At 40.2% G+C, this 13278-nt stretch overlaps 1 protein-coding gene across 1 annotated transcript in view; it reads left to right on the forward strand.

Annotated features, from left to right (window-relative positions):
- The window catches only part of XRCC4 (X-ray repair cross complementing 4), a 186148-nt gene extending 174262 nt beyond the window's left edge, over window positions 1–11886 (forward strand). The window contains exon 8 of the mRNA XM_065656533.1: window positions 11037–11886. Coding sequence (XP_065512605.1) covers window positions 11037–11145 — 109 coding nt within the window. The 3' untranslated portion in view covers window positions 11146–11886. The remainder of the gene's footprint in view (window positions 1–11036) is intronic.
- The last annotated feature ends 1392 nt before the right edge of the window (window positions 11887–13278 follow it).

Genomic DNA, 13278 nt, shown 5'->3' on the forward strand with positions numbered 1-13278 from the left:
AACTGAAGATAAAATCTGGCTTTGACTGTGGGACTGAAAGTGCTTTGTAAAAAAAAAAAAAATCGTACATTGCTATCTAATAAAAATTTGTCATGTTTTCCCCTCTTTTCATTGTATTCTGTATTGTCTGCTGGTTTTTCTCCTATTCCTATGTATTGCCTGTGGAGATCCTTCAAGATTTGGGGAATATTAGGAATTTACATGGGCTTAGAGGGAACAAGACAATTTTGTGAAAGGGAAATGTATAATACTGAATGTTACACAGAAATGTTACATAGAAATTAACCCTGGCTCAGGCAGCCTCTGAGCTGCAAATGGTCAGAAGCTAGAAAAGCACTTTGTACTCTTTGAAGAGCATCTGCTTATGGCTGCTGTTGGAGAAGGCGTTCTGGGCAGCACTGGTTGACCTAAGGACAGCTGTTCCCACATTTGGTAAATTATCTTTCTCGTTACCTGTTCTAGATTGGCTGACATAGCCTCTTTCTTCATTGCAGCAAGAATTTCAGCCCAGTACAGCCCACAGTGACCAAAACTGCTGAACGTTTTTTAGTTATTGTGCATGTGAAATAAAACTTGCAGGTGTCCATGCCTAGTGCCAAGTAAGACAGGTGCTGAGCAGGCTTGGAGTGTAAAGCATGAGGTGGTATCTCCAAGAAAGGGTGGTGAGGACGGGGCCATGTTAGCCCAAAGGAGTGTGTGACACCAGGATTGCACATTCTTGTGGCTGCATTTGTGCATCTGGTTGGTAGTCCTGATGAGCCTGATAGTCCACCCTCATATGTCTAAAGTTTATCCAAGACCCTGCTCTTAATTTCGTGGCTGACTAAGTGTCTCTGGAATCCTGAAGCCTGAAAAGAAACATCTGGTAGAGTGACTTGTGGTGCATGGGCTCCCTGAAACTGTGCCTATATTTGTGGAAAGATAATAATCAGAAATTTCCTTTTAAAATACAGGGTTAGTTGCTGTCTTTCAGCTCACTGTGCTCATTAATCTGTGTCTTGTAACTCCTGTCCGTTGGTCATCTCTATTCCTTTCTCAAAGCGAAGATGGGTAGGCTGCTAATGCAGAGATAATGTCTTGACTGGTGGCTATTCTGGGCTCCCCACCGTTCCACCTTTGGGGAGACATCTGCAGCAATCCCAGCACAGTTGTGGCCAGTTAGAGGGTGACTGATGCTGGTCTAGCACCAGTTAAGTCTCCGACCTTTATTACCGTAACACTGGGGGAGGTCCCGGCACGTACGGGTAGGCGGAAACCGTCCCTCGATCCTGGTACAACACGTATGCAAACTGTTCCACCAGAAAAGGAAATCTCTGCAATGTAAGTGGCTAAGGAATCTTTCTGTGAATTTGAGCATTTACAGAAATGAAAAGTAGAGAGTCTTATTAGAGAGAAAAGAACACTTCATGTAAGAATTTTTGTGAAAGAAACACAGAAGTCCAGTCCTGTCCCTTTGGTTAGTTGGGGTTTTGTTGGTTTTGGAGGTAGTACAGCCTTTCTTAAAAATCTTATAGTCTATGCTCTTTTGCAGCATTTACCCAACAAGTAATGATTTGGCTACTTGGTCTAGTGTTAAATGCTTCTGGTGAAGCACTTACTGCAGATATTGCTGCTTAGGCAGACCCTGCGAGCTTGAGTGGATGGAGACCAGTTGGGGTTTTGGAGGATTAAAAAACGGCTTTTGAAGCCTGATATACAGGCTGTCTTACAGCAATCGCATCATGAGCTGCAGATAATTCCTGCTTCATATAATAATAAAAGATTTATTTTGAAAGTGGCTTCTTTACCAAATAGACTTTTCAATCAATGGGCTCTCTAAAGGAAAGATTGTTAAAGCATCTTAACCACATGTCCAGAGTAAAATGAAGTGTTACCAGTGAGTTGAGAAGTTTGGGAGTCAGAGCCAGAGTCTTTGGCCCACATTCATTCGCCTTATGCACCCCAAAGTAAGAAATAGGGTTTGCATTAACTGGACAAAGCCAATATCTCGTCTCAGCCCTGGAGGGGTCTGAAGGGTGGGTAAGGTACGATGGAAATGCAGAGGAGAAAAACTTGAGTTTTAGCCAGAAAACGCTGGCTGTTGCAGTGTCCAGCTCTGTTCTGTCTCAGTCAACTGTGCCTATTTTTACTTTTTTCCTTGTGTTTTCAGAGGGCTGGATTCCCTCTTCTTTTTTTTTCCTCCCCTCCCTTTTTTTTGGTACTGTGTTTGGACATGTTTCAGCTCTCACAGATGTCACTGTGTGCAGGGATTTGATCTTAAATATCAAAGGTTTGATCTTATTTCAGAAAAGTATGAATGAATTCAGATCTGCGGCTGCTGGCGTGGCAGGAGGAACACAGCAGAAGTCAAATGGGAGTTTAGAGACAACAGAAAGGAAAGCACAATTCTTGGTACTGAAACTATTTTATATTCAATAGAAGCCTATTAGAGACCTATTAGAAGCAGAAAAAAAATCTCATTCTACTTTATCTGCTCTACCTTAACTTGTAAATTGAAGCCTGCTCCCAGTTTATTCAATTCACTGCTTCCAGATTTATTAAGAACTCATTGCCACTCTATCTTTCTAAGCGCATTTTGTCATTAGAAAACATATATACATAGGTCATATCCATATGCCATACTGATCCAACGTGGTTTTCTGCAATAAGCTGATTGAAGTGAATGATCCAAAACCTGCTGAGCAGATCTGTGGATAATAGGTAATCTGGGCAATAATAACTTTCTGCTGATGCCCAGGTATATGTGTACAAATTGTTCAGCAGGGAGAAAGAATTTGCTTAATTCAGTCATGGGAGTTTTTAAAAGATCATTTTTAGGATTGCATCTGGGGATTCCCCTACATTCTTCTGAGGAAAGGATGTTTTTAGCTATACCCAGTAATTTGGTAAAGATATCAGAGTACCATATTCTAGTACTCAGAAGGAACTTTTCATCACATAAATGCTGGGCTAATCCATTTTTCTTTAAGAATAAGTTTAATTTTATTAATTTTGGAAGTTGTGGGTTTCATTCTGTAGCAGTCAATGCAAAGGGTGGACCCCAGACAGCTGCAGGTTGAGGCTGTGGTTTAGTAGGCTTTGTAAGCACGCGCTTAACTTTAAGCAAGCTCTTGGCTCCTATTGAAGTGATCTGTGTGATTTAAACAGCCACTCAGAGCCTCAGTACTGGAAAGGAGTGGAAAAGACATGGAACATCTGAAGGACAATTTGGGTTTTAGCGTTGCTGGATTTTCTTCCTGTTAATTGCTCTTATTATGATGATTTGGATCAATGTGGTTTTGCGCTTGTAGCTGCCATCTGCAGGCTTTAGATTTTCAGGTGAAAACCCATCGCTCCATCTTGACCCCTTCTGTCCTCAGGGACAGCATGTGCAGGAGCATGAGGACGTACATTTCCTATATGAGAAATTGGTTCGGGGATTTTTATTTGCCCCCTTAGGTCTCTGGGTTCTGTTTATGATCACCCTGAGGAGATGAGAAAGGGTTAGGGAGAGAGAGCAGCTCCAGGGTTCGTCAGCCTGGAAAAGGATTATGACACAATTTAGCCGGCACTGTTGTTATATAAATGTATACGTGATAAATAGTGCTTAACGACTATGAGAAATGGCTTCTAGCATTTGCCAATAAATTTGCAATGTACTGGATTTAGGAAAGACCTTGACAAAATTCCTAAACAAAGTTTTCCTTTACTGTGTACTCTTGTAGTTATGATTAAGAGATTTGTGTTTTTTTCCCAGTGAAAGCAGTGGTGCTAGCATGTTCCTCAAAGTGAATGTGGTCTAGTTTATTTAAGCAAGAATAAGTTTAAGTGGAAATGAGCCACAGAAATGTGTGCCACTTGTCTAAAACAAACATGGTTCAGGCTTTTCCTTATAAGTGACATCTATTATTACATTTTTAAGTAGATCTTTGTTAGTAAGCATCTGAAGTGTATTTGATCAGATGAAAAGATCCAAGACTATATTTATATTACTAAACTGGAATGTTCTTTTTAAATAAGGACCTACACTTGTGCCAACTGAAGTTATTTTGGAATTTGCAACTGAACATATACAGGTCCCTAAAAAAGTACTGTCATCGTTGTTCCTTTACATGGTGTGCTGTCTGTGCAGCCATTCTAGACATTACATATGGTTTTCTGAGGATCTTTAGACCACCTGTTCCATAGGACTAAAAAAGCAGAGCGGACGATTAATAATGTTGAGAGCTGATCTAGACTAGTCATTGGAAGTTATATCAATATTGAAAGTTATATCAGTAAAAGACATAATATGATTGTCTTCTCAGTGTGACAGATTAATTTGTGAGTTTGTTCTTGCTGCAATCACTGTATCAATTTCTGTGATGTTTTAAGGGATTCCCAGTTCACTTTTCACCCTCTGAAGGAATCCAGGGATTTGTAAAGAAAGAAAAACTTGTATAAGCATAAATCAAAATTATCCCCCATTTGATAATTTCTAGTTCTAGAAAACAAAGAGTGGCACTTTCAAGGGCTTAAGACAGTGTGTAGCAATTGTCCTGCTTTTTGAAGTTTTGCTGTAAGTTTGGGGTTTTTTTAATTTATTTGTTTATTTTTTATTTATTTGCTTATTGAGGGATTTCCAGACTTATCTTCCTGCACAGTGGTTGTGATGCACACAGGTGCAGTTTCAGCTTGGTTTTCAGCCAGAGGTAGAAGCTTATTAAGGAACGTGGATTCCTTGGCTGAACACTAAATCTGTGGTTGCTGCATTGAAAATATTCTACATTAACTGTGTAATTAAACAAGATTATGATGATTATTATTGGTGGTGTTATTATTATTAGTCTACTGACCTTAACTGAGACCAGACTGTAATACACTGGGCACAGGAAAATGCCACACACGGAAGGTTCTCTAAGAGGGATGGAGACAGCATCTCTTAAGCTAGAAATCACTCTTTTCGGCTATTTCTTGAGTATTTTTCTTCCCTCTGTGAGTTTCTGTTGGGACCAGGTACAGCTTCAGCTCTGAAGATCTATGACACCACCACTCTCTTCAGATGATTGAAACTGGCAGAAAAAAACTTCAATTTCTTCACTAACATAACTTAGGGAAAAGTCAATCAAGTGTAATTTCAGATGATGAAGGTGATTGTATCCAGAAAGTTCTTCACAACTTGCTGGGGTTTACATTTTCCAAGATCAATTAGAAATATATGGGTTTATTTTCATATTGTTTCTAGGAATAAGTGCCAGAGTAGACTATATCTGGAAGCTGAATACTTGTAATGCTGCCAAAACCTAAACCAAATTATTGAGTTTCATTTTCCATTTAAAATAGTATTAAAAAGAAAAACAACTTTATAATTTACCTTATATTGTAGTCATAGCATTTCTGTAAAGGGGAATATCATCATGTTTTTAATCACATGTAGTTTCAATTTAGTCTGCTTAGATTTGAAGAGGTCTGTCTGCGCATAGTGTTCTTGATGCATCTATTCTTGTAAGAGGCTTTTCCTCATCTTCCATTACACCATTTCTTTTTCTTTTCATGGTTGAACTTTCCTCTTTTGGGCCAGTAGCCACAGGCAGTCAATATGATGTCTCCCAAGAGCTCACACCATGGGGCATTGGTTATTAAGGCCAAGGTTTTACATATAGCCATGAGCTTTACTCAAAGCTCATTTCATAATCCTTCCTTAATGACAAAGGCTGATGAGTACCTTCCTTCTGAGGACTTTCTCTGAAGGTGATGTTTCTGTAGCCAGCACATCAGATTACTGATAAATCAAAGAAGCCAAGTTTTTCTCTAGAAGTGGACTAAAAATACCGTCCCTGGAGCACAAATGTTGCTCTGAACTCCTGCCCTGTCAGACGCAATGTGAGTGTTTGTTAGAGTTTGAGGCGCATCACCTTTGCTCCTGCGTTAGTGCTGTAATGATTACCAATGCTCTTTTTATGAGCTGCTGCTACCACCTGTTTTTATGGTACCAAAGACAGTATATATCAGATTATATCCTCAGTTAATATCTACTCATGGTATTAAGCCTTCATTTTTTTTCAGATTAATGACAAAAATGAACCACTAAACCAAACCAAGGAAAGATATATACACACTGAGAAATTCAGCCTTTTCCTAAAACACTGCTACTCTTCTTCTGGAAGAGTTGAAATCTCCTCTCTTAGTGAAATGCCAGCCTTTGATTGGAACTGATTATTTTAATTACTAAAAACTGAGGGAAATAATGCAATGGTCCACGTACACCAGTACGCCTCCTAGATTACTTAAGTTTCTTGAGAAACTTTTATAGCTCTGTTAATTTATCAGGCTATTTCTCTTTTCCAGTCCCATGAGAGTTGCTCAAGAACAAAAACTTGAGTAAAATGGTAACCACAATGTGCTGGGCTGGCAGTACCAGCACAGCTAAGTGCGAGAACCTTTCATCTTTCCAGCAAGAAGTACCTCAAGATGAGCAGTTGTGCTGATGTTGCATCCTCTGACCTGGTTTTCCTTCAGCACAGCTACAGCTTCCTTGATCTTTTTCCCACTAGGAAACTCTTTTTAATTGTGTCATTTGTAGATGTCACGTAGGAAATTATTTTCTACTTCATATTGCTCACAAACATTGTCTTGTGGAAATGTCCATCTGTTGCAGCGGGAACAGTGTTGTGCAGATCTTCTTTGGCGTCTGTGTGAACTCAGGAATAATTCACTGCAAGAAACAAATGGGAATCGTCCATCTGTCCTACTGCATTTTCTCCCGAGCTTTGCAAAGCTATCACCCTGCATGGCTTTGAGTTTCTGTGCTGTCTAGTTAAGTACTGCAGTGTTGCGTGTCTTCTTTTTCTTATGGCTCTTACTCAGCTGTGGAAAGAAATATCAAGTAATGTAACCACTTTCTTCCAAATCTTGGGCCAGAATCTCAGCTGGTGTAAGTCAGCAGAGCTCCACCGACATTATTAGTGTTCCAGTGATTCACACCAGCTGTGGATCTGTTCTTTTGTCTCCATTTATGAAGGGCTTGAACTAAATGTCAGGAAATATGAAATGATCTCTTATAGTCAGCAGTTCTCCAGATGTGTTAATAGAGTTTAAGTTTACCAGAAGGCAAGACTTCAAAAAGTGATCCAACAGAAGAATAAACTTGCAAGAAGAATGCCTTACTTACAGGCTTTCTGGCAAGAGAGAACTATACAACTCACTGCAATTTAAAGAAATTAACTCAGTTATGCATCAGGATATGGTAATACGGCTTCAGTGAGAATACAAGATTCAAAATAATTTCACAGCACAAAGCAAGCTTTTGGTGTTCAGTGAATAACTGGCATGCAAATAGGAATCATGAAGTCTTAAAACCAAAATTAAGTTGCTTATGAACTTTATGTAAAGAGCCTAATTCTTTGCGAGTGTAGTTGGATTTATTCACAGGCGCGGTTTTACAGCTTTTGGAGATTAAATGAGAACCATGTTGTTACAAGAACACGGAAGCTTAATAGTTCTAGCTGCGTAATGTTAAAATTCAACAGTGATTTGGCTTATGGATGTGAACTCATGTACAGTGTTGAAAACTTTTTAGCCTATGAGGATAAAATTGTTGACATTGTTTAAGCACTCTCAGGCTTACTTTTCAAAATCAGAAAATGCTGGAGTAGGTGAAACCTCAAAGTCAACATATGTGATGTCTCAGAAGTCTTTTAGTCTTATATGCCTAGTTTTATGCGCATAGTCTTATATGCCTATGTGCCATGTGAGCATATACTCTAAAAAAGACTTCTAGTACCTGAAATAGCCTGTGGTGGTATAAAGGCCTTTGCAGCCTAATTTATTTGCTGATGAGACCCTCCAGAATTAAGTAAAATGATTAGTGTATGGCTCCACACTGTGTGATTTACATGTATTTTCAGTGGAACTTAATCCTTTAGGTAGACCTATAAAGGTAAAAGAACAATAAGTAAATTTGAGCATCACACTGTGTTAGGGTATACTACCAATATTAAAAAAAAAAAAAAAGAAAAAGTAAGGTACAAATAAGTTGATTGCTAGCAATCAGAACAACATGAAGTGATCTGATCCTGCTGACCAGAGGTCATTGGCTAAGGGTCTGATTCAGGCACACATTTGTTTCACAGTTAGTACAGGTGACTTTTGATGAGGCATACATCTGCCTAGGTGTCACTACATACCAAAAGAAAAAAAAAATGCTTGGATACAATTTATTCAGACATGAAGGAAAGTGTTTTGGAAGATTTTGCAGAGGAAGCTAGCAAGACTTCCAGAGAAAGTATTATCATAATCTGAGTATACCAGTACATTGAATTTAAAGCTGTTTGCAGAACTGGAATGATGGATAGAGCAGTGAGAAAACCCTTATGAATACTGGAGAGCTCTTAGGAAGTGATGTCATCCAAGACTCAGCATTTACTGGGCTTTTGGTGATTCCCCAGGAGCATGGGGGGCTCCACCTCGAAATGAAAATCGTTCTTCAGGTCCCCAACAGGAAACATCGTAGTGAGAGCTCTGAAACTCCAAGGGCTTGACAAACTTGAAGTGTAAGAGGCTATGGATCATGCAGTGGCTGGGGTCTTAGGAAGCTCATTGCATACTGAAGGCTGCAGGGTTTTATAAAAACTTCTGCTCCCTAGAAATTCCTAGGTAGGAGTTCTGGAAAACTTGGTTCTGAATCTGTTCGAAACCAAATTTAAAAAGAAAAAAAATTGCTGAATTTCACTAACTATATTGGCCCTATAACATGGAACAGTTGAAGGCAAATGTTGAATTAGTCTGAAAATTAAGATGGCTTTTGCATGCCTTATTGCACTAAGTTCTCATACGGCAGCATTTGAGAGTAACACTTTCCACCACCTCTGTCTAGTTCTTCCCATCCTGGTGGCTGATGTGTTGGCCTTGCTAATATACAAATTTTTCACCCTCTGTCAGGATTACACCAGTGGAATACATCCAGGCACGAATCCTTCAACCCTTATGAAACTCCAACCAGTCCAAAATCCTACAATACAAGCATATCAGGTCTGCTCCCTCCTTCCTACACCGATTCCCTACAGCATAGAGAGCCAAGATTATGAGATTACATCCTATTTTCAAAGCAACTGGTGATATCGACATGGAATATCTTGTCACTAAAAACACCCATATCTGTGATCAATAATTCTCCTTTTAAAGCTACCAAAATTAAAGTTGTCTGTGCAGGATTCAAAGTTATTTTCATAGATTCAGCCTGTACATATAAGATTAATTCCCATAGGGATAAGAAACTGTTGCAAATGCCATTGTTTTTTGGAAACACGAGATACCTTGACTTCCCAGGGATAAGCGCAGAGCTGCCTTTCATAGAATTTTAGAATAGTTTGGGTTGGAAAGGACCTTCCCAGCTCCCCCAGTGCCACCCCTGCCATGAGCAGGGACATCTTCACCCAGCTCAGGTTGCTCAGAGCCCCGTCCAGCCTGGCCTGGGATGTCTCCAGGGATGGGGCATCCACCACCTCTCTGGCCAACCTGGGCCAGGCTCTCACCACCCTCAGTGTCAAAAATTTCTTCCTCATCTCTAGCCTGAATCTCCTTCCTTTAGTTTAAAACCATCATCCCTTGTCCTATCGCAACAGGCCCTGCTGAAAAGTCTGTCCCCATCTTTCTGATCAGCTCCTTTTAAGTACTGAAAGACCGCAATAAGGTCTCCCTGGAGCTTCTCTTCTCCAGGCTGAACAAGCCCAACTGTCTCAGCCTGTCCTCCCAGCAGAGCTGTTCCAGCCTCGGATCATTTCTGTGGCTCCTCTGGCCCCTCTCCAACAGGTCCATGTCTGTCCTGTGCTGAGGGCTCCAGAGCTGGACACAGGACTCCAGGTGGGGTCTCACCAGAGCGGAGTAGAGGGACAGAATCACCTCCCTTCACCTGCTGCCCACGCTCCTTTTGGTGCAGCCAAATATACGATTTGCCTTCTGGGCTGCAAGCACACATTGCTGGCTCATGTCCAGTCTCTCATCCACCAGTTCCCCCAAGTCCTTCTCGGCAGGGCTGCTCTTAATCCCTTCATCTCCAGCCTGGATTGATACCCAGGGTTGCCCCGACCCAGGTGCAGGACCTTGCACTTGGCCTGGTTGAACCTCATGAGGTTCACATGGGTACATTTCTTGAGCTGTTGCAGGTCCCTCTGGGTGGCATCTTTACCAGAAAGGTATCTTGGAGAGAAAGGAGAAACAGTGAACATGGGCTCTTGGCAAATGCCAGCAGCTCCTATAGCTAAGAGACATTTAAGTAATCTACTTTGATGAGTTCTAAATAGGACTGGTTGATGCAGAGTAGCATGGTATTCAATGTAATGGGTGTCTCATTCAGGTGTGAATTTTTCAGGTAGGACTCTGTGGTGTCCAGCTGTCTGAGAGCAAACCCACACCTCAGCATACACATATCAGTGAATGGCGAGTGCTTCTATTTGCATACATGTATAGCAAATGTAAACATAACATACATACAGGGGAAGGCCTGGGATTTGAAAGTTCCCTGATACCTGGATTCAGGTATTGTGGAAGGATTTTCTTTATTTGTCTTTGTTTTCTTTTGCTCCACTGTTCAGAAGGAGGCTTGCACCTTCAGGGCATGGACATTCGAGACAACTCTGTCTGATTCTTCATATGCCTCTGTGTCAAACTGTTGGACAGCAGACATATGCTTAGCACCAGTGAGAAAAAAAAGAGAGGTTAACAGAGCATCAGCCTGTGCAGTAGTAGATTATCAGATCATTTGTGTGCTTCCTGCATTTGTTCTGCTCTCCCTAGCTCTTCATGTGGAAATTTTGGGTGAAATGGTCATTCTCAGGGTCCTAAAAATTGTAACAAAATAGCTAAAGCCTTGACATTTATAAGCTGAATTTCATCTGTTTGTTTTGCCATTGCCATCTCAGCAAGTACTTAGGTCTTACAGAAAGCACTTTTCTCTTACATGTAACCTTAACAAAAAGCTCAAAATACACTATTAAGTGGTTACCTTGGTGGTGTGTATGTTGGAATTGTTTATATCTGAATCTAAATTTGCTTCAAATCTCTTTGTTTTATATTTCCAGACCTGATCTGGCCTCACAGAAGACATTGGACAAGCATTCCCTGGATGTGATGTCTCTGGAAACACTGGAAAACACTTGTGAGCCAGAGGACCTCTTTGACGACATCTAGTTGTGTGTTGGCTGAGAAACTGGGAGACTGGACCTTTGTAAAAGGCTTTGTTATAGACACTGAGCTGGAATCTTTACTCTGAGGTGGTATTCAATGACATATTGCTCTAACCCTCTTGCACTGCACTTGTCCCCATTCTTCACTATGGGGCTGTAGACCCTTGGCCTGCTAGGGTTGATTTGTGACGGCCTTGAAAACAGTTAGCCTCTGAGTAGATCTTTTGTCATGTGTAAATGGGGGAGGAGAGCACCATCATAGCATTTTCACATCCAGACATTCTCTGGCTGCTGATTGTGTCCAAGAATCAGCTGGTTTCCAGATGTCCCCAGAGAGTAAGTCAGATGTAAAGAAGATTAAGGCTTCCACTGTACTTACCTTACATACTGCCCCTTTCTTGAGAAGCTCAGCTTAGATGTGGTCTAGCTAAATTATCATTATCTTCAACTGTGATTGAGATATGGCTTCCTAAACTGTAAGTTTGTAATATCTTCTGATGTGCAGCATCCAAAGAAATCTTCTTTCTCTTTTTACTTGAAAGTTTTCTGTGGCATTATGCATTATAAGGTATTCTTGCTTTTGGGAGTAAAGTGCTTATAAAGTCAGTATTGACTCTATTTCAATCTTCTGTAGAAACCCATAGCCTTTAAAATTGTCGGGTTTGATACTTCTTCATTTTTTGTAAGGTGATTTCTAAAAAAAATAAAACGCTTTCTAAAAATAAATCAATTTTGTTTTTACTTGCTTAGCCACTCTATGAGTAAAGGGGCTAGTTAGCAAAGTGTTTTCCTGCCCAAAGCTGATGCATTCTTTAGATTTGAAGCTTCCCAAAGAAAAAGTCAGTAACATGTATTTACCTTCAGTGGTCAAAATCAAGTGTACAGAATTAAGCATGCATGTCAGGTCTCTGCTTTGCCATTTTAAGAGCCTGAATCAGTTCTCATTTAAGGCAGTTTTTCTGTCTCAGGAAGGATGTGATCCAACAAGGTTTTTAAACATGTGAGTAATCCCATTGCAGTCAGCAGGACTATGCACCATAGTCCTGCTTCTATTCTCTACGGTTTGCAAAGGTCCTTGGAAGCTACTTGGTATTTTTGAAATGGCAGTTTATTTAGGCCCTGATTCTGCCAAAATTCAATCCTATATTTGACTAAAAGCATCCGTGTCAGTATTTGCAGGATCAAGGCCTCATTTAAGAACCTATATGAGGATTTGCGAATATTATATTCAAGCATTCCTTTCTGAAAAACATGGTCACAGCTTTTTAAATTCACAAAGGTCTCTGGGACAATGTTATAAATCACACAGTGAAAACATGAATGGCCAAAATATTTTGCTTGCAACAAAGGCTCTATGCCTGAGAAATGATGGGACCACAAAAGACCTATTCATTCACCCATTCATAGACATTGCCTGATTTAAAATCTTCCAGTGCTGATCTGACAATGCTTTCAGCAAAAGCTTGTATATAGTTTCAGTTTTAATGTGAAAATGTTCCATGACTTAACCCAAAATACAAGAGCTTGGTTTAATTCTGCCTGTAGCAGAAAATGAAGGTAAATGGAGCTGAACATCCCATGAAACTCTGCTTTCAATAAACTGTTGGTTTCTGATCGTAAAATGTTGTTATATAAATGGGAAATGTTGCACACAGTTGGCAGATGTAATAAAGCCTGCCAGAATGTTTATTCTTTTCTCTTTTTTTGAGATCTATATAATAGAATCAAGCCAGTAGTTAAGCAGAAAATTACATGATGGTGGACTTTGGACTGTGTGAGCACAGGTGTGTTATTGAGTTCGTGTAGCATTGGTAGGAGCTAGTTGCCAGTCAGCTGTGACTGTTTCTATAGACACAGACACCTCCTCTCCCTTTGAAGCCAACTTAAAATATGTCGGTTTCTGCAGCCATGTGAGAAGTGTTAGCTAAATGCTCCTTTCTGAAGATTTATGTGAGAAACTATTGGTTTTCTGTTGATAAGATTCTATTTTCTGGTTTACTTGGAAGAGGAAAAACACACCAAAATGAGCACAAATTATTTGTGAGAGCAGAGGTAGTATTGTAAAAGCTTCAGAAAATCAGTGAAACTTCTTTGTGATGCATATTTGTTCACAAGAAGTAGGGACGTCCACTTTATC

The sequence above is a fragment of the Caloenas nicobarica genome, chromosome Z (genome assembly GCF_036013445.1).
Source record: "Caloenas nicobarica isolate bCalNic1 chromosome Z, bCalNic1.hap1, whole genome shotgun sequence".
Taxonomy (NCBI): Eukaryota; Metazoa; Chordata; class Aves; order Columbiformes; family Columbidae; genus Caloenas; species Caloenas nicobarica.